Below are 27,007 nucleotides of genomic sequence, written 5' to 3' on the forward strand. Positions count from 1 at the left end.
ACTATAGAGGAATAAGCGTAATATCATCAATAGGAAGATTATATGGAAAGATACTGCGAGAAAAGATAGAGCAAGCAATAAAAGGCAAAATCGGGCAGGATCAAGCAGGCTTCACGGCAGGAAGATCATGCATAGACCACATATACACACTGGAACAACTGTTGGAAAAGAAAAAAGCGAAAAATAGAGATATACATTTGGCATTTGTGGACTTAAGAAAGGCGTATGACTCTACCAAGGTCAGAACTATGGGAGGCAATGTACAAATTAGAAATACAGACGGAACTCATAAAAGCTACAAAAGCTCTGTATAAAGAAAATAAAGTGTCCATTAAAGTGGGAACAAGAATCATAGGAGACTTCACCACAACAAAAGGGCTCCTGCAGGGTTGTTCCACATCTCCAACTCTATTCAAAATATACTTAGAGAAAGCCTTGACTACATGGAAAAGAAAATGCGAAGGCATGGGAGTACCGGTACGGAACGAATACCTATGTACGTTAAGCTTTGCAGACGATCAAATAGTGATTGCACAAGACCAAGACGACCTCAGCTACATGATGAAGAAACTACAAGAAGAATATACCAAGGCTGGCCTAGATATTAACCTCGCGAAAACAGAGCACCTATCTACAAGTGAAGAAGACATAGAAGATCTACAGATTGATGACAACGTAACAATCAAAGGAAAGGATAAATTCAAATACTTGGGGTTTATAATCACGAAAAAGGCAACAACAGAGGAAGAAATTACACAAAGATTATTACAAACAAGAACAGCAATCCGACAACTTAACTCAGTTTGGTGGGATAGACACTTAAATATGAAGACAAAAACACAGATTTATAAAACATTAGTGCGAAGTATTATGACATATGGGGCTGAAAATTTGATTATAAACAAGAAAAACAGCAGTAAGATAGTAGCAACAGAGATGGAATGCCTGCGAAGATGCTGCAGAGTAACAAGAATGGATAGGAGAAGTAATGACGAAATAAAGCAAAGAAGGGGTCCCCTACGCTAAAAGACCTGTTTGGTTCCACGACAATCGAGTAAGTTCTGGAAAGTCAACGCCGCTTCGAGAATAACGGTTGTTTAGTATAAATATAGAGGAACCTTTTTTTACAGTTAGTTCTAGTTTTGAAGCCGAGTTTTTGGTTCGAATATAAATGTAAAAATAAATTAGTGAATATTGTAATAAAGACTTTAATAAACTTGTAAGTGTTATAAATGTCAAAGTATCAAAGAGAACCTTTGATAATAAATAAAGACAATAAATTAGATTAATAAAAATACTACACTACTTTTGTGTCAATTGATATTGTATATTGCTGAATGACTTTTATAATTTTATACTTTAATATATCTGACTATTAACCAAGTCCTGTATATTCTTAGTACCTACCACTTTAAATTAATTTTTTAGTTGTATACATATTGGCTTACATAGAGTGTGTAAAAGCCAAATGAAATAAATTCATTATTTAGGTTATTGTACATATTTATAAAAAATCCCGAAACACGTCAAATTTAAATTATAACTTGACATTCTTTAATGTGAAAATGCAACCCCTACCTTCAACTCCCTTAGAATGACAGGTACAACCCCCAATTTTTAAAATAGGAAGTATAGGCTTGTGATATATCGTTTGAAAGGTCTTTTTATTCTCCATTCAAAAATGTTGTCGCTTTCAAGTTTATTAAGATTAATTAAGATAAAATAAATTAAAATCATGTGGTTACCGAAATTCGCTACAATACAATCAAAAACTAAAATGTAATGCAAAACGTAATAAAATGTAGAACACGAAAAAGAACTATGAATGTTAATGAAGTAGATGTTCAAAATGTTCACCGCGAACGTCTTGGCAACATCCTAATCTCAAATAAAACTGTCTTCTAACATTATTTAACATAACAGGCGTGATCGACCTAATCGCAAGCGTTATTCGTTCTTTTAAGTCATTTAAATCAGAAGGTTTAGTTTTGTACACATGGCTCTTCACATATCCCCATAAAAAGAAATCTAATAATGTAAGATCAGGTGATCGCGCTGGCCATTCAATCGATCCTCGCCCCCCTATCCACCGATTGGGAAATATTGTATCGAGGTACTGCCGGGCATTAAGTTGGTAATGTGGTGGTGCTCCATCCTGCTGAAACTATATCGTATTCGCTGGAACTTGAGGGTTTCCTGGATCAGGATATAAATTTGCCAACGTTGGAATGACATCATTTTGAAGTAGTGCCAAATAATTGTTGCCATTCAAGTTGCCCTCAATGAAAAAGAGACCAATGATATTGTTTCCTACAATCCCTGCCCAAACATTAACCTTTTGAGGGTATTGAGTGTGTTCTTCTCTCATCCAGTGAGGATTTTCCGTGGCCCAGTAGCGGCAATTTCGCCGATTAGCATGACCGTTAAGTGAAAAATTACACTCATCAGAAAACATAACGTCTTCTAATTGGATAATATTGTTATCCAACATGTCCATCATTTGCTCACAAAAAAAAATTCTCCTATCAAAATCATCTTCCATGAGCTCCTGAGTAGATATCATCGTATAGGGATGCAATTTATTTTCTTTTAATATGTTTACTATCGACGTATAGCTAGCATTGAATGTAGTGGATGCCTGTCTACTCGATGTATGTGGATTTTCCTGAAACTCAAGCAACACATCTAATTTGAGTTCATCACTCAGTGCATTGGCAGCTGCTTTTTTTATCTGCCTTACATGACCAAACTCGCGAAACTGCTTCTCTATTTTACTTATTGTTCTTTGGGATATAGGCGGTAAATTAGGAAATTTCTCATGAAATAGACGAGTTACTTCCTGTTGTGTTCGGGTGTTATCTCCGTAACCAATCATTTGTAAAACTGTTATTTTATGCATTTCTGTTAATCTAACCATTTTTCAGAATTGAATTGAACGAACTTTTTACTTAAATTAAAATACTGACAACTTAAATAAAACAATTTACTAATGCGTGTTAAAATAACGTTGCCACGGAAATTCTTTAAAGTTTTTTAATGGTTACCATCTAAAAACCACATTGCTGTGGTTTTTTTTCACTTTTTCATTATCAAGACCTAAACGGGAAATAAGTTTTGAGTATATTTTAGCGAATTTTGGTAACCACATGATTTTAATTTATTTTATCTTAATTAATCTTAATAAACTTGAAAGCGAACATTTTTGAATGGAGAATGAAAAGACCTTTCAAACGATATATCACAAGCCTATACTTCCTATTTTAAAAATTGGGTGTTGTACCTGTCATTCTAAGGGGGTTGAAGGTAGTAAAGAATGTCAAGTTATAATTTAAATTTGACGTGTTTCGGGATTTTTTATAAATATGTATAGTAACCTAAATAATGAATTTATTCCATTTGGCTTTTACACACTGTATATCATCTATTTCAGCCTTTAGTTTCTTGAGAGCCTGATAATGCTGTATAAGTTGTAAACAGCGAAACCGGTCGTTCAATTTTTCTCTTAATAAATATCTGCAACTTAACACAGATTTTGAGTATAAGACCTTTATTCCTAACATTTATGAATATGTACTCACACCAGCAACTTCTTCCTCATATTTTACTAATTACATTTTAACGCAACAAATAATTTTAATTTATTATTTACAGCGAACAAAACTTGTTTAGAGGCCGACTCTGTAACACTATCTTATAAGAATTTCAATGTCGAATTGTAATTCTTTTATAATGATGTGTAAATAATTAAATCAATCTCAACGAGTGAGTTAGTTATTCTTTAACCCTAACATAGTAACAATGAAACTTGTGATTTTTATTGTTTTCACAATACTACATTATGTTTGTGGTGCTCGTATATTATGCGTTTTCCAAATGCCAGCGGTTAGTCATCAACGTGTGTTCCAGCCTATTTGGAGAGAGTTGTCTTTGCGAGGACACGAAGTAGTTGTTGTAACACCCAAGCCACTTAAAGACTCGTCATTAATAAACTTAACTGAGATTGATGTTAGTGCACCAAATAATGAACTTATCAGACGACATGGTTTTCAGTTTTTCATGAAAAAGGAATATGCTGTTCATACAAAAATTCCGAAGATATTTGCGATGCATTACGATTTTGCCGAGGTAATATTAAAGAATGAGGAGTTTATAAAAATTTATAACAATTCTAATCAAAAATTTGATGTTGTGATTGCTCAAACGTATATTTCACCCATACTTTATAGTATAGCTGCAAAATTTAAAGCACCGTTAATAGGAGTTTCTTCTATGGGAGCATATATAGGTGAGTATATTTATAACTTAATATATGTATATAAATATGTTTTCGGCCAAACCCGATTTCAGCAGAAACTAGTTTCGCCTAGGCTAAACTAGTTCTTCCTAGACTAGATAGGATTATTTGGTATAGCCTAGTCCAAACCAAAGGCCAAACTCTAAGGCCGATAAGAAAAAACAGCTTAGGCTTAGGCTAAACCAGTTGATACTGATATAAATATGCACACTTCAGGATAAACTACTCGTAGTACGGGATAGTATAAACATTATAGTATGCCTACAAAGCCAAAATAAATAGATAAACTGAATTAAATACTTAGAAACTTAGAAAAATGATCATTTTTATTAAACAATAATGATTAGTCATTAAAACTAATGGGCAATTGGTAATATAAACAATCATGGGATGAGCTTAACATGTCCTGTATAAGCGTCTCCTCCAGGTTTTTTTGGTCTTCCTCTCCTACTCCTTATAGGAACCCGCAAATCCGCAATTGATTGTATAGGGTGATTAACGTCTTCACGTTGAACATGACCAAACCATCGTAATCTATGCTCTCTCATTTTGGCAACACTTGGTGCCACCCCTAGACTTCCCCTAATATACTTACTTCTAATTTTATCCTTTTTTGTCACTTCACTCAACCATCTAATTATTCTCATTTTCGGTACATGCATTCTTTGTTCCTCTTTCTTTTTAACTGCCCAACATTCAGTTCCATACATCATAACTGGTCTTATGACTGTTTTTCTATGAATTTTCCCTTCAGCTTCATTGGAATTTTTCTGTCACACAACACACCACTTGCTTCCTTCCACTTCATCCATTCCACCCTAATTCTACTGCATTCATCTATTCCTCCATTACTCTGTAACACCGATCCTAGGTACTTAAAACTATTACTGTTCACAATCATTTCACCATTCAAATATATCATTCTATCTGTTTAAATATAAATTCATTATATCCTTATCACTAACTCTATCTTTAAATGAACATTTCCAATACTCTGTTTTTGTCCTACTAAGTTTTAAACCTTTTTCCTAAAGAGCTTGTCTCCACTGTTCCAGTTTTTATTCCAAGTCGCCTTCACTATTTCCTACTAACACTACATCATTAGCATACATTAAGCACCACGGAATATTACCCTGTAGTTTCGCTGCTATTTGATCCAGAACTAATGGGAATAAATAAGGGCTAAGCACCGAGCCTTGGTGGAATCCTACTTTCACATGAAATTTATCAGTCTCTCCTACACCTATCCTCAGACAAGCTGTTACTCCCTCATACATGTCTCTCACAATCTTTACATATTTATCGGAGACTCCTTTCTTATTTAGTGCCCGCCACAGAATCTCCCGAGGAACTTTATCACATGCTTATCACATGCTTATCACATACTTATTCCTGTATTTTTACATCAACTCCCTTAGAATGAAAATTGCGTCTGTTATTTATCTGCCTTGCGTAAAGCCAAACTGATTATCGGATATTTCGGTTTCTTCACGTATCCCTATATCAATTACTCCCTCCCATATTTTCATGGTGTGACTAAGTAGTTTTATGGTCCTGTAGTTTGTACATTGTTGTACATCTCCCTTGTTTTTGTAGACAGTTACTAATACACTGCTTCTACATTCGTCTGGCATTTGTTTAACTTCCATAATTCTATTAAACAGACCTGTTAACCAACTTGTACCTGTCTCTCCTAATTCTTTCCACACTTCCTCAGGAATATCATATGGTCCAGCTGCTTTTCCTTTCTTTATTTTTTGAACTGCTTGAACTACTTTTTCGTTTGTCATGTTGGTCACCATTGCTGTTACTGTCTCCGTTAACTCCACTGGTTGTCTGTCAAATTCTTCAATTAGTAGCCTGTCAAAGTACTTTTTCCATCTCTTTTTGACATCCTTTTCGTGAATTAGTATTTCACTATTTTCATCTTAGATACATCTAATCTGATTAAAATCTTGTGCTTTCTTTGCTCTATGTTTAGTTATTTTATATATCTTTCTGTAGTATCAAGTTGATCGTATAGATTTGTATACACTTCTGCTTTAGATTTTGCTACTGCCACCTTCACTTGCTTTTTGGCAACCGTTTAGTTTTGAAGATCTGTGTCTGACCTATTTTCTGGCCACTGTTTATATAATCTTCATTTCTCTCTTATTTTTGCTTTAACTTCGTTGAACCACCACCAGGTCTCTTTATTCTTAAACTTCTTTCCTGATCAATAATACTACAATAATGAGCCTGAGCAATAATACTTCAATTATTAAAATTATAATTTAATTTTACATGAAGTGCTTTGGTGGCACAGAATTGCAGAGTATCATTGCTGTCTTGCACGTTCATCTATTTGTGGAACAATTTTTGTGGCAGCTACATCTGACAAAACCTTGTCCTGATCCAACTGGATGTCTCGTAGATTCAACATTTAAAGATATATCAGTGTCTTGATTGACATCTGCTGCTTTTAAAAAAGTTTGTTGGGAGCCGACGAATTATGATCAAAAAAAAAATTAAAAATTAAAACGTATTAGTTATATTAATTCTCCAAAAAGTTAGATTAATTATTAAGAAAGAAAAAGTAAAACAAAAAACTGCAATATGGTTTCTGAAGTACTCCATGTTTGGTGCCAACTTTGTAAAAACCTTTGCCTGAAGAATAACTCCAATGATGTTTCTGAGATCACATTTGCCTTTGTCAATATCTGGAATCAGTATAGTCACATTACCTGCAATGTTGCCTGGTGAATGAGACTTTTCAGAAGTTGCATTCATTTTTTTAGCCTGTTTTACCAGATTTTCTTCTGAACTTTTACTAGCTTTTTAAATGTCATTTTTAGATAAAGAAACTTCTTTTTGGTCACTAACTTCTTCGACGTTATCATCATTATCTTCTCTAATGTTGCAGCATTGCAATTATCCTCTATTACCTTCCTTAAGTTATCTTTATCCTGAATTTCATTATGATTTCTTGCGGCAAAGAGGAAGTCAAAAGTCCTACTCTGGGTTCTATTCGAAATAATACCTTGTATGGCAAATAATAACGTTGATGATCATATTGGTAATAATAACTTTGTTTACGACAACTCGAAACAGATTAGTGGATATCTCTTGATACTAATCTCGGAGATTTCGGAGCCAGGATGTTCTTCTTCGGCCTGGGCCACTTCTTTTTGTGATCTTGCTCTGTATTCTAAGGTGTAGAAGGTTATATCTCTCTGGATGTCTTATTACTTGACCGAAATATTATAAGTTTTGAATTTTTATTGTTTTTGGTAAACCATAATATATTTAAAATTTCCATCTGGTTGTGTCTGAAAATCGATTAGATCTACTTGGCACCTACTATTCATTTCCATTCTCCCATAGAGAATGGAAATGAATAGTAGGTGCCATATCGGAGAATGCTTAAGATCCCGTGGACTGACCGAGTCACAAATGAGGAGGGCCTCAGAAGAATGAATAAGAACCGAGAGGTACTGACCACCATCAAATCTCGAAAGTTACAGTTCTTCGGACATATTATGCAAAATGAATCCAGATATGCTCTCCTTCAAGCCATCCTGCAAGGAAAAATATTTAGAAAACGAGGTCCAGGAAGAAGAAGAACATCTTGGTTAAAGAACCTCAGAATCTGGTTCAATACAACATCTGTGCAGCAGATAAGATAAAGATTGCCATGATGATCGCCAATATTCGTAACGGATCAAGAAGAAGAATTCATTTTCAAATGAATAATGGGCTTAGAAAATAATTCAATTTTTTTTACACTACTTATAGATATATACAGGCTTATCAGTTCTTTTGTAATATTGGCATATTTTTTTGACTAACATCCTGTCACGACCACTCGAGCTCGGAGCGTGATTTGGGAATTCCCCGCATGTACAAGTCCTGACATGTGCGCTCAATAATTACTTTCGACTTGGCTCAATTCGTTTAAACTAGGCCGTACTAGGTTATCCTAGAGTGTCGCATTTATATCAGGATTAACTAGTTTGGCCAAGCCTAAACTGGTTTATCCCATCGGGCTTAGAATAAATTAGTTTGGACTAGGCTGTACCAAATAATCCTACCGCGTATAATTGTTCTAATTTTTCAAAATGTTCCAAATGATTTAAATGCAGGAGATAAGTAGAAATTCAGAAAAAAAACCAAACATTGTTTAGTATAGTTCGAAATCAAATATTACGGTTGTAAACAAAGTAATTAATCATTCGAAGAATTCCTGAAGGACTCTTAGTGTAGTGAAATGTGATTTCTTTTTACGTTGTGTGTACGTGACTTATTGGGTTGTGAAATCGAAGAAATTGATGTACGATACAATATTTCGAGTTTCGAATGGATATTGTGATAATAGATTATTTAGATAGGTAGAGGTAGGAAATAGATTTGTTTATAAAATATTTGTTTAATTTTACTTGGAAATAAGCTTAATTTACTATTTTTGCAAGATAACGAAAGATAAGATACCAAAACTAAACTGAGGCAGATTAGAACAACGTGTTAATCTTTGATGAGTTTAAGTATTCGTATACTTCGATTCGTATACCATAAGATTTTCAGATGATAGCGGGAAAGTTAAAGGAATATAAGGAAAAAGTTTAGATACGGATCAGACTGGTATAAAGTCATAACAGCCATTTTAGATAAGCATATGGTACCTTCATGGTACGCAACGGCATACGCTATGCAACCACAAATCCTTCGCCTACTTGTTGAAGAAAACGTCATAGAAGCAGCGAACAAATTTGTATACTAAGGAGCGGTCGTCAAATTTATACAGACAATAGGTGCTATATTGGGCTCATTCTCCTTATTATATCCCCAATTATACCGAGAAGTATAAATATAAAACTCTACAAAATAATAACACGCCCAGTCCTAACATATAGTTTAGAGATGTGTTAAAAAAAAAGTAATAAGGCGAATCTATGAAGAGCTGAATGACAATCGAGTGTAGAGAAGATGATACAACTTCGAAGTTTATAGCATCTACCAGCACCTAGATATCGTAAATACATTAAGATAGGACGTCTGATGTAGGTAGAGCATGTAATGCGGATAGAACAAACTGACCCACGTAGAAAAACACTCCTTGATAGACCTTTCGGTGAGAGAAGAAGAGGGAGACCCAGAACAAGGTTCCTTGATAACATCGATGAAGACATCCTGAGCTTGGCTGAGGAAGGCGATGGCGATGAATAGGGACGACTGGAGAGAAATTTTTGGGGAGGCTAGAACCCACACGTATGACATTACACATTAAATTGCTCAAAATTCTTTACTATAATTAGATCTCTTGTATTGAGGTGGATCAAAAGGTTTCAGCTAAAGTTTATATAAAACTTGGTGTCAGATAGGAATGTGTTATGTCACCGATGTTGTTTAATGCCTACACTGAACCAGTTTTTGAGATTTAATCGTCGCGAAGGTGTCAAAATCGGTGGTGAAATTATTAATAACATCAGATACGCAGACGACATCTCCATAGCGGCAGAGAGTCTTCTTCTTCTTCAGGTACCATCTCCGGTACGGAGGTTGGCAATCATCATAGCTATTTTAATTTTTAAGGCAGTAGCTCTAAAAAGTTGTTTTGAGCTGCATCCAAACCATTCTCTCAGGTTCTTGAGCCATGAAATTCGTATTCTTCCGACGCTTCTTCTGCCATCTATCTTTCCTTGCATTATGAGTCGCAGGATGCCATACTTCTCGCCCCGCATCACATGTCCGAGATACTGTAGCTTTCTTTCTTTAATTGTTAGTTCAACTTCCTTCTCTTTACCTATTCTTCTCAGTACTTCATTGTTCGTAATTCTATCTACAATGGAAACCCTCATAATTCTTCTATAGGTCAACATTTCAAAGGCGTTAAGTCGTCTCATTGTGTCTAGATTTAACGTCCATGATTCCACTCCATAGTATAGTACACTGTATACGTAACATTTTGTTAGGCGTACTTTAAGAGCTAATGTTAAATCTTTGCCACATAGGACCTTTTTCATTTTCATAAAATTAGAACGTGCTTTTTCGATTCTGACTTTGATTTCTGCAGTGTAGTCATTATTTTCTGTTATAAGTGTTCCTAGGTAAGTGTACTTTTTTACTCTTTCGATCTGCTGGCCTTCTACTGTCAAGATTTCGTTAGTATTATGGTTGTTTTTACAAATTTTCATAAACTTTTTGATATTGAGCGAGAGTCCGTACTCCCTACTACACAATACTATTTTACTTATGAGTCTTTCCAGGTCTTGTAAACTATCGGCTATTATTACTGTATCATCTGCATACCTGATGTTGTTAACTAAGACTCCATTTACTCTTATGCCGACTGTTTCATCTTCCAGAGTTTCTCGAATTACCTATTCAGAATAAGCGTTAAATAATATAGGTGATAGTATGCAGCCTTGCCTGACTCCTCTCTTTATTTCCGTTTCTTCAGATGTCTCTTTTTCAATTCGTTATATTGCTCGCTGATTGAAATAAAGGTTTGTTATTAGCCTTAAATCTCTTTTATCTAGGTTTTTATTTTTTTAGAATTTCCATAAGTGGGTCATGTTTTACTTTCTACAGAGAGTCTAAAAGACCTCAAAACCCTGTTGAACGCTGTAAACAACGAATGCAATGAATAGAAACTACAATCAACGCATAGAAAACAAAATTGTTGATGGTCGGAAACATTCATATTGAAGACTCAGTACTAAAAGTAGACAACAAAATCGTGGAAAGGGTGGATCACTTTAGATATCTGGGTCGTTCGATTGACTGCAGAGTTGAAAGTGATGAGGAAATTTCGACCAGAATAGAACTTGCACGAAAAAGCTTTATTAACTGGCGTTCTGTATTGTGCAGTAGAAGTCTGTCATTGACCACATGGTTAACAGTATTGAAGTGCTACGTCTGGCCAGCTTTGTTCTATGGATGTGAAACCTGGACAACAAAAATAAAAATTCTTAATAAATTATCTTATTGGTATACGGTTAGTGCCAGAATTTTCAAAAATGACTATACAGTTGTTCCAATTACAGTTGCACCAATAACACCAACTCGTACAGTTCGAATAAAATCTACTTTCCGAAAAGACTTTTTATTAAAAAATATCTGTTCTATTATATCTTTCGTAAAATTAATATGTCAAATAATCGTCAAAATACCCCGTGTTTGTTACATTCCCTTAAAATTATACTTTATGAAAAATAATTTATATATAGTCAGATTCAGGTGTCTCGTTAAATATGGCGTTTGTAAAAATTTTTGAACAGGTATTCAAAAATCTTCTATTTAGTAAGTCAACCCTCTCAAGTATCTGGTTACGGGAGATTTAATAGAATAGATATTTATTAATAAAAAGTCTTTTCGGGAGGTGGATTTTATTCGAACTGTACGAGTTGGTGTCCATTGGAACAACTGTATCATCATTTCTTAATAAATTAGAAGTATCCGAGTTGTGGTCTCACCGTCACATGCTTAGAATCTCGTGGACAGCACATATATCTAACGAAAGTATGCTAGAAAACAGGCGCAAAGAGCGAGAATTGATCATATATATATTTAGGGATTCTACAGTATTCACTGCCTTCCCTCGCTCAACCGTTTCCATCTCTCTCTGTTGTTCCATTCTCCATCGTTTAGTCCTCTCTTACTCATGGCGTCGTCTACTTCGTTCCTCCAGGATTTTCGGGGTCGTCCTCTTTTCCTCCTTCCTATGGGGCTCCATTCGGTTATTTTCTTTATCCATCTGCTGTCGCTAGTTCTTCTTACATGTCCATACCACTTTAGTCTTTTTTGTTCTATATATGTTAGTATGTCTGTTTCTATTAATGTTCTTTGCTTTGAATTGATCAACGTCATCAAAATAAGAAAGGTCCAATACTTCGGTCATATAATGAGAGGACCCAAATATCGCTTATTTCGGTTGATCATTTAGGGCAAAATCGAAGGAAAGCGCTGGGTCGAAAAAAAAAAACAACTGTCCTGGCTACGTAACATTAGACAATGCTGCCGACCGAGAAACATTTCATCAGCTTGTTAATACAACGATAGCCTACGCTTCAAAACAACCTCGGCACACAAAGAGGTAGAAGGACCCACACAGGGTTGTAAAGACAGAATGATGATGACCTTTTAGGTTACTAGTAGGGTCCAATTTTATTTTTATGGAGTATAACACGCTTCCAATTGGCCCTAGGATAGGAAATGAATATTTAGAAAATATCATCAGTGTCCGATTGCATTCACCAGTTTTTAGTCCTTACCTCAAACTTACAGAACATCTATGGGATACACTTGGAAGCGGCTTCGTTGACGGGTACCTTTGGTAAAACTTGCTGAGCTGAGTGCGGATAAGACACCAGTATGGGATGCATTGGACCAATATTTAAATAACTCAATGTCGACACGTGCTCAGGCAGTTATCAGGACCCAAAAAGAAATGGATAAATATTATTTAACGAATAAGATAAATTTTGTCATTTTCGCCATTTCTATTTTATTATTCATTTATCTATTTATACCAGCTTCAGAGTAAAAACAATGTAGCCGTCGATTTTTGTTGTTAACTATTCATTAGTATTTTGTAAGTAATTTATAGATGATGTTTAGAAGAGGTATAAGTCTGTAGTATTTAATGTGTGCTTTACTGCTTTGTTAATATTTCTGAATTTTTCCGAATAATACCATTTACCATATGATTACATAAATAAGGAGTGTTTTGTATAAACTTTTTATATAAACTATATTTGATTGTTATATCTTACATTTATACCTGATTTTAAAGTAACATCTACAACGTGTAGAACGAAAAACTCAATTTTAAAAAAGAATACTAATTTTTAGGCACTCATTTTGCTATGGGTAACCCAAATCCACCATCTTTGTACTCGGAAATGTTCTTGCCATATAATGGAAAGCTTACGCTTTATGAAAGAATAAAAAGTACTGCTTACTATTTATTTGTTCGATTTTACCGAACATTTGTGATTTTACCTAAATCAGATGCTCTAGCTAGGAAATATTTGGGTAATGACATTCCATATATTGAGGACATCGAAAGAAATATGAGCTTGTTATTAGTAACTACCAATCCATTTCTGTACACTCCCAGGCCAACTATACCTACTATTGTCAGTTTAGAAAGTATTCATATTAAACCGGTAGAATCTTTACCTGACGTAAGTATAATAAATTAACAAATGTTTGATTTTAAATTAAATAAGTCTATGTTGTTCATGTTGTCAGAGAATCTAAGTAAAATTTTTACTAAAATATTTTTCTAAATATATGATGAGCATATTTTTCTTTAAATAGAATTTGTAGGAAGAAAAATTATTTCTAGCATTAATTTAGAAGATGTGGTCATTAAGAAGAATGATGCGCATACCTTGGGTGGATAGAGTTCGAAACGATGACGTCCTTAAGAGAGCCGGCGTGGAAAGAGAACTCCTTAAATTAATTAAAAAACGCAAGATTGGTTACCTTGGGCACATATTGAGAGGAGCAAAATATGAAATACCTCAGTTAATCCTACAAGGGAAGATCGAAGGTAGGAGAGGAGCCGGCCGCAAACAATTATCCTGGTTAAGAAATATTAAAGAATGGACAGGAATACACAATACAGGCGAGCTGTGTCACGCCGCCAAGAACAGAATTCTAGTAATGAGATAGTCGCCTACGCACTTTGGTGTATGGCATGTTAAGAAGAAGAAGATTTATCCCTTTCCATATTTACCCCTGACCCAAATAGATATATTCGGCACATGACCAAATTACATTTCCATCTTCTAAGAATAGTTCATTTTTTTCAGCTCCTCCCAAGCAGATGTATTTCGTTTTTGTTGAGTTAACATTTACTCCCCAACGCTCGTATTTCTGTATTAATCGCTTTTTCATGAATTGCAGGTTTTCCTTAATTAATTGGTATATTTATTATATTATTTATTGGTTAATTGATATGCCCATTCCAGAACATGACCTCCTCTCTTTCTTCAGTGCCTCATTGTGTTTATTTCTGGTCCATGGATTTGGCGTCTTCTGGGTGTGCATTAGAGATATTCAGGTCTGGACTTTTGTAGTTCTTTTGCGTAGTGGCTTTTGAATATATTGATATTGATGGTTGGTATGTTTGTTATATTATATGTCTATCTTCTTTCATATTGTATTATTGCCACGTCTTCTTTAAAAAATTCTTTGTTGATAGCGGTATTGGTTTTTGTCGTCTACTTCTTGTAAAATAAGCCATTTGTGATATGCTTATTGCTTTATCTATTTATGCTGTTTTTGTTTTTTATCTTCTTTTCCCAAGGCTTCATATGCAGCTCCCTTTACCGATTCTACTATGTGGGCATAAAGTATATTTGTGTCGTGGTTTATATATGCACTATTAAGTCTTTGGTCTAGTCTATTCTGATATAGTTTTCGTGTGCTGTCATCGTAAAAGCTGTTTATATTAAAGATTGTTTCCTTTCCAGTTGTTTTTTAGTTATAAATATAGTAATATTTATTATTTCTTACAAATGGGGCATCCTTCGGTTTTTGTTGACAATAATTGAAAAGACAAGTAATATGATAAGGAAATTGTTTTTTTGAGACAGCGATACCGCAGAAATTATATTGATCAAGTTGGTAATAAACTAACATAACTAACACTAACATTTGATTATATTGGAAATATTGATTTAAAAATATTCATAAGCTGATAAAAGACGACCAATAGCCACTGTCTAGTGCATCTTTGGACAATGTAATTGCTGCATATTTGGTCGACTACATCAATTCCGCCTTTAGTTTTATTGTAAACTAGTATTATGTCCCAACATTTAATCTACAGAACCATCAGAATGCTGCGTAGAAAGTAATATGACAATCTTATTTTTTTTCCACTGTAGGATACAAGGGTGGTTTCTTTTTTAAATGCAAGAAACTTTAGTAGTGTATAGGTCTAGCCTTGCTTGGTTGTAATTTCGGTGGATTTTTTTTTCAAAGTGAAAACCAAACTCATTTTTCGATGAAGAAGCTCTTGGGACAAAGGACAACTGGTGTACTATTTATCTGTGGTCAAATATCACTTAAAAATGTTTATAGGGCTCAACGAATCTAAATACAATATCTCTGTTTAAATGTTTGGTAGATTATATCTTTCTTCAGCAAGGATAATGCCAATAACACTACTTGGCCACAATTTCGTTACAGCAGCTTCAGATCCTAGTTCTGTTTTAAACATAAAGGCGACTAATAAAAAGTAAAGTTGAACAAGCATACCTTGAATTAAATAATATTATTTGATTAAATGTGTTTTAAAAGCCTAGACCACTATCACCACCATTATGATGGTGACCTAGTTTCAGGTATACTTTATGTTTACTTAAGTATTTTTAGTTAAATAAAGGTTATGAAAATAAATAAGACAAATAATTTATTGTAATACTACAACAAACTTTAGATTTACACAAACGTAGATGATATTTATCCTTAATCTTATGTTGACTGCACTGTTTTTTTTTTATATTTTAAATACCTTATTTTAGGATCTAAAAAATATTCTAGATGAATCCAAAGAGGGCGTAATATACTTCAGTCTGGGCTCAAATGTTCAAAGTGTAAATATTCCTGAACGAGTAAGGGATACTTTGATAGCTGCCTTTTCTGAATTACCTTACAAAGTGTTATGGAAATTTGAGTCAGATACTCTGCCGAATCAGCCAAAAAATGTCATTATTAGAAAATGGTTACCCCAGAAAGATGTTCTTGGTAAGTTATATTATATCTAGCGTGAAAAGCAGTAGGTAAATAAGTACATTAATATTTTCGATGTAATTTTTTGAAATTATTAGTCTTCAAATGTTTGCATACGTAACTAGATTATATAAAAAAACTATACAGGTTCCAACAAATGACTGTATAGTTTTTTTATTCATTATGAAAAAATATATGATACGAATCCTTTCTAAAGAAAATTAGGCCACTTTACTTATTTATTATTATTATGTTCTCAACACACACACACACACACACACACTACACTCTAGGAAATAATCTAGTATAACATATGTAAATGATTATAAGACCTACGGCATAAGCCGTTAAAAAAAAAACAAACTATGAAATCAAAGATGTACACGGCCGTAGTCGGAATAATCAATTAATTTTCTTCCGTATTTGAATGTTTTTTTTCTGCACGGTTTGTGTGTATGTAGAGCGATCTGTGTATCTATCTAGATCTATTTAGACCACATATGTGACATCTTTCGCTCACAATAACTAAAACACTCAATTTACCCAAAGAACCAATATATGTAAATGAAGAACGCCAGACAGATATAGAGTCCTACTAGACCAGAATAAAGGAAAATATTAAAGCAGCAGCGAAAGATAAAATAGGAACAGAAATGTGTGCCCGTAAAAATCATTGGTTTGACGATGCATGCAAGAATGTAACAAAAAAAAATGAACCCTACAGAAAGACGCTTACCCGACGAACTAGAACAACTGTAGAGAATTACCAGACAAAGAGAAGAGAAGAAAAGAGGATACACAAAAAAAATGAAATCACCTACATACGGAACTTAAATATATAAAAAACCTTAACAGAGAGGAATAATTCAGAGCATTTTATAAGAAAGTTAACATCAACAGAAAATAATTCAAGGCAACCACCAGACAATGCAGAAGTCAGAATAGTGACCTATTAACAACAAGGAAATATGTATTGAGTAGATGGGTGGAATACTTTAACCAGGAACTTAATATGGACGAAGAAGAAGAAAGCGTGGAAGACGAAAGAGATGAGGTAAGGGGAGCAGCTGAGAGAGAAGAGGAACCACCAACGATTCTTGAAGTTAAAGATGCAGTTAAAAAACTAGCCAATAACAAATCACCCGGAATTAATAATCTCCCAGCTGAACTGTATAAAGAAGGTGACAATGATACCATTATGGCATTACAGCAGCTTATAAAAGAAATATGGACACAGAAATCCTTCCCCACTGATTGGAATATTAAAATACTTTGCACCATACACAAAAAAGGGGATATCTTTTAACCACAGAGCTCCAACCACAGAGGAATGACGCTTCTAAATGCAGCGTATAAAATATTCCACAGTACTATGCCACCGTTTGATATCATATGCAGAACGGATAGTAGGAAAATACCAGGCTGGTTTCAGAGGTGGTAAATCTACAATTCATCAGATTGCAACCCTGAAAAAAATTTTGGAAAAAACACTGGAATATGGCATTGATACTCATCCCATATTTATAGACTACAAAGCAGCCTACGACTCTGTAAATAGAAGAGAAATGTTCAAAGCAATGAAAGAGCTAGGAATACCAAATCAGTTGGTAAATTTAACTAAACTAACTCTTGAAAAAGTTGAATGTAGAGTACAAATTCAGAGGGAAATATCTGAACCTTTTAAAACAAATAATGTGCTGCGCCAGACCCTCTCTACTGTATACTGTTTAATCTGGCTCTGGAAAAAGTAATACGTATGTCACAAATCACAACCACTGGTTTAATATATAATAAATCAGTACAAATCCTGGCCTATGCTGATGATATCAATATTGTTGAGAGAACGAACAACGCTGGACGAGAGGCGTATGTAGCATTAAGAATCAGCTACAAAAATGGGTTTAATAATAAACACCAACAAAACGAAGTATATGAAAATAAGCACGCAACCACAAATCCTACGAACACTCGTATAGTAAACGACGTTATCGTAGCAGTGAACGAATTTGTATACCTGGGACTCCTGGGAGAGCTCCTAAACACAGAATTTGCAAGGCCAATAGATGCTATTTTGGGCTCAATTTCCATCTTAAATCGACAATTATATCGAGAAATACAAAAATAAAACTCTACAAAACAATAATACGCTTAGTCCTAACATATCGTCCAGAGACCTGGACTATAACAAAAAATAAAAAAAACATGTTAGGATGTTTCGAAAGGAAAGTACTAAGGCAAATCTATGGAGCAGTGAATGACAATAAAGTGTGGAGAAGACTTTATAGAATATATACAACTTTGAACTTTATAGAATATACCATGAACCTGATATCGTAAAACATATTAAGATAGGACGACTGAGGTGAATTGGAAATGTAATGCGTGTTGCAGTTTCGCAACTGTGTCACAGATTTGTGTGACACATTTGTAATATATTAACAGACTTTTTGTTAGTTTTGATTCTCCCCGTAGTATATTTAAACGAGATTGCGTGTACAACGGTACAGTGGTTCTAAGGACTAAACATTGCAAGACGAGCCATCTGCGAGATAACAAAGACGTAAGTTTGAGATAAGGGACGAGTTCCATATGCCATAATATGAGATAGATGTGTTTTTGAAGTTAAGCGCAGTGCGTCCTAGACACTTCGCTGCGGTCTTGTGATATAGTCGAGTTTTGTCTCCCAGATGACACACACGTGGGTTTCAGTTGAGGGTGGTGCATCCTACTACACAAACTTCGCTTGAGTCTTGTAAAAAAGGCTAGTATTGATTTCTGAATTTTCACCGAACCAGAGGGTTCGCAATCCCATCGTGGCTGAAATCATTTCATTGGATAAGGTACCAATAAATACACCATTTATCTTGTTGCTGCATATATCAAGTACGTTTACTTGGTATATAGATTTGATATTTGTTTAGAACTTTATCTCAGTTGTGCCGCGATCGCGACTGAACATTGTCAATTAAGAACATTTTGCATTTGTTTTGTTTTATTTACTGTATTCTATATTTGTATTTTGTTAATACCGATTGTATTTCATATGTCTCCGTTCGACTCGCGGAGATAAGAATACGGCCGAGGTCAGAAGTCCCTGCCTATCGTAAGAGGCGACTAATGGGTAGGAAGTGAGAGGTGGAGAGCCGTCGCTTGAGGTGTCGGGTTTGTAGAAACGCACACGAACGCTTAGGCGTCACGGTTACCGGTCTATACTCCTAGTATCCGAGACGAGACTCTCGTGGGACCACTCTACTCTCATTCCAAGAGAACCAGTCGAGGTTCAACGAGCTGAGCCCGTACACACCTCTCTTGGCCTTGCGTCAAGCGTGGTGTTGTTGTCGCGGTACGTACCCGCCAGGAGATTTAAGAGTGGTAGAGGAGAGATCCTCGGCGGCGACCTGTCTACGTGCGAGGTGGAAATTCCTCTGCCTGCGTCGCCTATCCGCCTGTGGGAGGGGATAACGGGTAGGCGAGGTAATCGTAACACAGGTACTACGGGAAAGGTGGAGCCCCACGAGACGTTTCTTGTGTACGTAGCGTGGCACCTTCATTTTGGTGTCGGTCTCGTAGGGGCAGTGGATTCGTTAACGGTCGTATGCCGAAAGGCTAGGTAGACCAGGGTCCTACCAATTTTATAATTGGAGGGCACAAAGCCTTAGCAATGTATTTCATGTGTGTTTAGTATTTATAATTGTATTAATTAATTGTATGTACCGCATTATTAATTTGTTTTTATAACATTGACATATATATCCATATTTTTATGTTTTTTATATAATATTATTTCTCTTTATAACGTGGTATATATACGAAATTATATTACTGCTTTCGGTCGGTAGTTTTTTTAGAATCGAAATTTTTTTTTGTTTGTCTTTTAGTTGTTAAATACTTTGTCGCTTTGTTTGAGCCATCAGTTTTCTATCCTTAAAATGGTTGTCTTTTTGGTGTGTCGTTTCGTATTGACTAATATTTAAGTTTTTATATGTTCTTGTTTAGTTATAATTGTATGTTTGTTTATATATATTTATGTTTGATTTGCTTCTTTTTAAAATAGAGTTTCATATAGTCCTCTGGCTTTCATTTTCTTCTATTTTAATATTACATACCCAATGCGAAAGCTAGAAAAACGCTCTTTGATAGACATAATGGTCAGAGAAGAGGAGGAAGACCCAGAACAAGGTTCCTTGATAACATCGATGAAGACATGAGAAATATAGAAATACGTGCTTGGCGAAGAAAGGCGATGGATAGAGACGACTGGAGAGAAATTCTTGAGGAGGCTAGGACCCACGCAGGGTTGTAATGCCAGAATGATGATGAGAAACCAATATTCGAATTGGATTAAATTGGATGGATTTGATTAAAAAAAAAAATAGTTATCTAAAAAAAAATGTGTGGCTTTTAAACACTATGGGATGTTCAGATCAAGTATATTGTATATTTGACTGTCAAACATTTAGGTTTTGACAGACCGACAAGTTTTGTTAATGTATACGGCCACAGTCTTTTTAGAACTGGCAAAAATTCGAAATTTTTTTGGGGGTTGGAAAGTGGTCCTTATTATCTTATTTACAAATGATCTTGTAGGATCGAATATGTGGAAGGAAGACAAGAATGTAGGATGCATAGGATCTGATTCGAAAATTTATTTGAGAGAACAGTCTCTTGAAAATGAAAAAAATTATTTTTGAACTTATCTTTGATCGCCTTTGAATCGATTTAGCACTATAAATGTCAATGATCAAAACTAACAAGAATGTGTGTGAGTTCGACTATTAGGGCGAAATTAATGGTCTTTGACTCTAGTATGTTAAGTATTTTAGTTATCAGAAATTCTTGTAAGAAAGCTACATGTAGGTATAGCAAAAGATTGATATATCTTATACAGGGGTGGTGAAATAAAAAGACGGACATTAGTTGATAATTATAACTCTTGATTATTTGATACAGAATATAATCTGAAAATTCTCATTAGTTCTGAAACTGCTGGTAGTGCAAGTACATTTAAACTACGAGTTTTTAAGAAACTTAAATCGAGTTAGGTTGACAAAGACATCATAGGTAGGTCCACAGAATCTCTGACTGAAGCATTTCGGTCGTTAAGACCATCTGCATACAGAATGGGACTAAATATAAATGTTCAAAAGACCAAATATATGTGTTGCACTAGGTCAAGCAACCCGACACCTACACGAATAATAATTGATGACCTAGAACTGGAAGGTGTTGACACCTTCATATACTTAGGGTCGCTGCTAACCAAAAATAACAACGTCAGTGAAGAAATAAAAAGAAGAATAGTGCTCGCCAATAAGTGTTACTATGGCTTAAGAACACAGATGGCCTCAAAAATGCCTAGAAAAATTAAACTGACTGTATACAAAACACTAATAAGACCAGTGCTAACATATGGTTCAGAAACTTGGACACTAACACAGAATGACCAAGAATTGCTCAAACGTTTTGAGCGAAAAATACTAAGACGAATATATGGAAGCATAAAAGAACAAGGTTTGTGGCGCAGGTGTTACAATTTTGAGTTGTATAGAAGATTTGGAGAACCTGACGTTGTAAAATTCATTAAGGTAGCACGCCTTAGATGGATAGGTCATGTAATCAGACGAGAGGAAGATGCCATAGTCAGAAAAGTTTTTGACCGAAGAGGACCGATCGGACAACGAAGAAGAGGAAGACCGAGACTTAGGTACCAAGACAATCTAGAAAATGATTTGAAGTCTATCGGAATTAGAGCATGGAGAAGAGTTGCCAGAGACAGGGGCGAATGGAGGATTGTTCTGAAGAAGGCTTTGGCCCATAAAGAGCTGTAACGCCACTGATGATGATGATGATAAATCGAGTTAGGTTAGCTATAATTTGGTTGTATCAACTATATAACTTTCGACTGTAAAAAATCAAGGAGTGGTTCACAGCGGGTTCTTTGCAATGATACAGTTATCTCCGACTAATGTCCGACAGTTACCTCATCGACTACCATAACACCTGGCCCTACACCAGCAGACGAAATATTAAAAAGAAAAATCCACTCCACCTCGAATTAGCCCGGAACCAATACCCAATTACTCTAAGTGGGCTCTCACAAAGAGGCGCCGATCCCCACTAAGGATCATAAGATTATACCATATTATCGCTAAGTAAAATAAATGCATTATTTTAAATGCTATGCCTAAATGTCAGTGCTATGCTCTAGGCGAGGATACGATGCGATGGTCTCCATTATGAACGTACCCTAAGGGTATAATAGGGTACGTAGGGGCTTAGAGGTATAATTTGTATATAATACACATTTGTATAATAGTTTGTAATATATAGTATATATTTTTTATACATATAATATATATATATATATATATATATATATATATATATATTAATTTGTTTTACTTTATATTTATTTTTAATTTTAAATATTTCCGATTTACATTTTTTAGCACATCCAAATATTAAAGCATTTGTATCACAATGTGGTTTACAATCTCTGGAAGAAGCCATCTCTAGAACTGTTCCTATTGTAGCATTGCCATTCATTGCTGATCAAGAGATGAATGCACAGCGTTTGACAGAACTTGGAGTGGCAGTAATTCTTGATTTTGTAACGTTCACAAAAGAAGACCTTAAGAAGGCTATAACGGAAATCGCGGAAAATTCCAAGTAAGTATTATTATTTAAAATATTATGCCAATTTAAAATGTGTAAATGTAACACATTTATACAAACTTAAAGACTAAAGTAAAGTAAAGTGACTAAAGTAAAGTGCCATAAACAATGTACTAAACCGGGACAAAATTTCTAAAAAAAGTATTGCTGAGACTCTTATAAGTAAACTTATAGTTTTTATTTAATCATACATAATGCCAAATTATATAGTATATTTTTCAGACTTTCGGGTTAAAGCTAAGATGAAGAGATGATGTACAAACTTAAATACAAAAAAGTAAAAGTAAAACTGGAATTAATCATTATTTAAAAGTAATAAGTTAAACAATTTTAATTACAAATTTCTTCTTTTTCGCCTATAAGGCGTCTTTAAGGCTTTAAACAGGAGAATCGCCTGATTAAACTGCATCCACCTGCATCAATGTTCAGATTGTCGCCCCGCCTTTTTCTGGGTCGACCTACACTTCTCGTCCTGTTGGCAATTTATCTCGAGCGATTCTCACCATTCTTCTTTCTTTCTTTCTGCTAATATATTTTTCCACACTTTTTCTATTTAGCATTTATATCGTGTACACCAGATGTATTTCTTATATTTTCACTTGTTTCTCTGCGTAGAAGAGTATTTTCAGTTGTTGTTTTTTCAAGCAATCTTTTGGTTTTTGTTATTCCTGGTTTAGTTTCTGCGGTGTATGTCATTATAGGCCTCATACGAACCTTATATTCTCTAGATTTAGCCTTAATGTCATGGTTTAATTACGCAATATTATATTGTTTAGACATTCAGCCAATCTTGTTGCTCATATTGTTTGTGTTTTTACATCTGTTTTAACATCTTCTTCTTAGAGTGCCGTTCTCCTACGCAGGTTGGCAATCATAATGGCTATTTTTATTTTTGAACTTGCTATTCTAAACAAATCAATCGATCTGCATTGATAATAATAATCACGTATATTTTTCAATCCAGAATTCTGCCTTCGGCCAACAGATCTTCTTTCTTGAATCTTGTATCTTCTTCTCCTTCTTCTTCGTCTAAGCTTCTTCTTCGTCTAGCCATTCACGTCCACATCTGAACATAAGCCTCTTCAAAGTCTTCCTTTCCATTGTTTTTTATTGTACGCTACTTGTAGCCAATTTTTCCCAACAGTCCTTTTCAGATCATCTGTCCATCTCATAGGAGATCTGCCTCTGGGTCTTTTGTGTTGGTGTGGTCTCCAGGTTAAAATTGATCTGTGCCATTTGTTTAGATCGTTCCTAGCTACATGTCCAGCGTATTCCCATTTCAACTTTAATGATTTTTGCACCACATCGGTGACTTTGGTTTTCTGTCTTATCCATGTGTTTGTTTTCTTGTCCTTAAGTGATATACCTAGCATTGCTCTTTCCATCGCGTGTTGAGTGACTCTAAGTATATTCATATTCTTTTTTGTGATTGTCCATGTTTGTGCCGCATAAGTTAATATCGGAATAATGCATGCATCAAAAACTTTAGATCTAAGATGTAATTGAATTTGTTGATTTCTGAGTATATAGTTCAGTTTATCGAATGCTGCCCAAGCTAACTTTCTTCTTCTTTTTATTTCTTCAGTTTGAACTTCCCTATTTAGTATTATTTTTTGTCCTAAGTATATATATTCTTCAACTTTTTCTATAACTTTATCGTTTATTATTGTCACGGTGTCTTCGGAGTGCATGACTTTTGTTTTGTTTAAATTCATTTTCAGTCCTATTTTAGAAGATTTGGTATGTAGTTCTAAAAGCATGGTTTGCATTTCTTGTAGGTCAGTAGCTATCAGGATTATGTCATCTGCAAATCGTAGATTACTGAGGTAGCGGCCATTGATGTTTATTCCGTTATATTTCCAATTTAGGTTTTTAAAAACGTCCTCCAAAACTAAGGTGAACAGTTTGGGTGATAAAGTATTTCCCTGTTTGACTCCCCTGTTTAATGGTACAGGGTTCGTGTGTTCATTTTCATTTAGGTAGTATGTAGCTGTAGCTTGGTTCATAGTTTCTTTTATTAAGTTAATATATCTGCTGTCTATTCTACAATTTTGCATTGCGTTTATTACGGCCGTGTGTTCTATGGTATCGAAAGCTTTTTCGTAGTCTACAAATGCTAGGAAAACTGGAAAGTTGTATTCGTTACATTTTTCTATTAATATTTTTGTGGTTAACAGGTGATTGGAAGTTGAATAGCCTTTTCTAAAACCTGCCTGTTCACATGGTTGGTATTCGTCTAATTTCCTTGTTAGTCGAGTAGTTATGACTTTGGTGAGTATTTTAAACAGGTGTGTCACACCTGAATCTTGTATAGTGGTGGTTAATTCTGTTTCTTTACCAACCTTTTCCAGTACTTCTTTATTTGTAATTCTATCAGTCCATAATATTTTTAATACTCTGTGGTATAACCAGAGTTCGAAATTCGAATTCGAAATTGTATGGATAAAAACCTTGTAAAACTAAGTAGCAATACCTATAAATAAACTGAATCCTAATGTAAAAGACAAAAGTACTTTAAATATATTAAAATCAAAAGTTATCTTAATATCTAAAAGTTATTAAAATATTTTACAGGTATAAAAAAAATATGAAGCATTTAAGACAAATGTGGACAGATCAACCGATGAATTCACTTGATAGAGCTATGTGGTGGATAGAATATGTTATTCGATATCAAGGGACCACTCATTTAAGGAGTCCTATTGCAGACATATCTTGGATCGAATATTTATTATTAGATATAATGTGTGTTGTTATAACAGTTACTTTAACTTTTTTGTATATATTAAAGTTACTTTCTAGGTTTCTTGTTAAATTGTGCAGTAAAAATAGTAGAAAACAAAAATCTAGAGGGAATAAAAAATTAAAATAGACAAATAGTGTTTTATTATAGTTTTATTGTTGTAGAATACAACGAATCAAAAGATTAGGGAACTAACGATTGCCTTATGACACTCACTGATATAGGTTAGCAAATAAGTACTTTGGATAAATTTGATTAGAACAATATGCAATAAATAAAATATGCAAAATAAAGCGTCATTTTTTACTAGATAATATATAAACAATTTAAGATCGCTATTTGATTTTAAATACTTAAGGTGAAGACCGGTACATTATATAGAAAAGTGACACAATTTTACTGAAAAAGAGGACCTTGTAGCGAGAGTCAGACAATAATTAATGGATATATATATATATATATATATATATATATATATATATATATATATATATATATATATATATATATATATATATATATATATATATATATATATATATATATATATATATATAAGAGACTGTTTTATACAGTCTGACTGTTTGAGTTAAGTAAAGGGACTAACCCTAAATATATGTGTAAGCCAAAGTTATATTCTTTATGTTGGTAACAAGATGACATGACAGTTAGGTGATAAGGATACACTAGAGTTAGGTTAGATAGGTAAGGTTAGCATGTGTGTAATGTCTGAACGCCCGGCATTGTAACAAATATATTTGTTCATTCCACTGTTATATTCTTTATTGGAATATTATATTATCTATATGGAAATATATCTAGAGACTGTCTCAGATTTATTGGAAAGTTTTATCTGTTTATGATAGTTGCGGATCTAACCTCGAAACCAGAAAGTAAAAAGCTGGTAGTTTTCTTAAGTATGATGAGTGACGAGATATTAGAGCTGTACAACACCTTCACATTTGGCGAAGATGAAGGCATAAGAGTAACTTGTGTAAAAAAGTAGTTTGGAGAGTATTGTTTATTAAAGAAAAACGTCATTTATGAACGATTTCAGTTTAATAGTATTAGCCAGCAAGAAGGTCAACCATTTGACTCATTTGTTACAGAACTACGGAAAGCTATTAAAACAACAGAGTATAGCCAACAAGACCAAATAATCACAGATAGAATAGTAATGCAGTTGATATATGTCGAGAGATAGAAATAAGTAAAGACCAGTCTAAAATATTACAAAATGAGTCTTTAATAAACGTAGTTCAACGAAGAGAACCAAGATGTGTTCGTATGTGTACTAGATTAAAACATGTGCTAAGCGTCAAGGCCATAACCATTTTGCAAAAGTTTGCAGGTAAGACCATAAACCTAGTAGAAGCGATGTGACAGGGAAACCCGAAATTCGAAGGAAAGGAATGAAAGAGCAGAAGATGAAAGTGCATCAAGTAACAGAAGTCAGTGTAAGTGATGTTCACTGTTCAGAACGTAAGAGTGAAGGCAGTGAGTATAAGTATTTTGTCAGGTCCGTAAACTCTAAATGTAAATACAAGGCTGGAAAAGGTAAGTATGTGGTC

The 27,007-nt window shown here is 34.3% G+C and overlaps 1 protein-coding gene across 1 annotated transcript; it reads left to right on the forward strand.

The window, feature by feature from the left end:
- Positions 1-3,726: 3,726 nt before the first annotated feature.
- Positions 3,727-25,565, forward strand: LOC140433879 (UDP-glucosyltransferase 2-like). Its single transcript, XM_072521852.1, has 5 exons — positions 3,727-4,285; positions 13,124-13,458; positions 15,811-16,033; positions 22,468-22,687; positions 25,268-25,565. The coding sequence occupies exons 1-5, from the start codon at positions 3,799-3,801 to the stop codon at positions 25,563-25,565; spliced, it is 1,563 nt and encodes a 520-aa protein (XP_072377953.1). The 5' UTR covers positions 3,727-3,798.
- Positions 25,566-27,007: the final 1,442 nt, after the last annotated feature.

This window comes from Diabrotica undecimpunctata, chromosome 2 (assembly GCF_040954645.1).
Source record: "Diabrotica undecimpunctata isolate CICGRU chromosome 2, icDiaUnde3, whole genome shotgun sequence".
Taxonomy (NCBI): domain Eukaryota; kingdom Metazoa; phylum Arthropoda; class Insecta; order Coleoptera; family Chrysomelidae; genus Diabrotica; species Diabrotica undecimpunctata.

Coding starts and splice junctions, on each gene's coding strand:
- LOC140433879 (XM_072521852.1), top strand. CDS start 3,799: ATGAAACTTGTGATTTTTATTGTTTTCACAATACTACATTATGTTTGT. Junction 16,034..22,467: donor ACCCCAGAAAGATGTTCTTG/GTAAGTTATATT, acceptor TACATTTTTTAG/CACATCCAAATATTAAAGCA. Junction 22,688..25,267: donor GAAATCGCGGAAAATTCCAA/GTAAGTATTATT, acceptor AATATTTTACAG/GTATAAAAAAAATATGAAGC.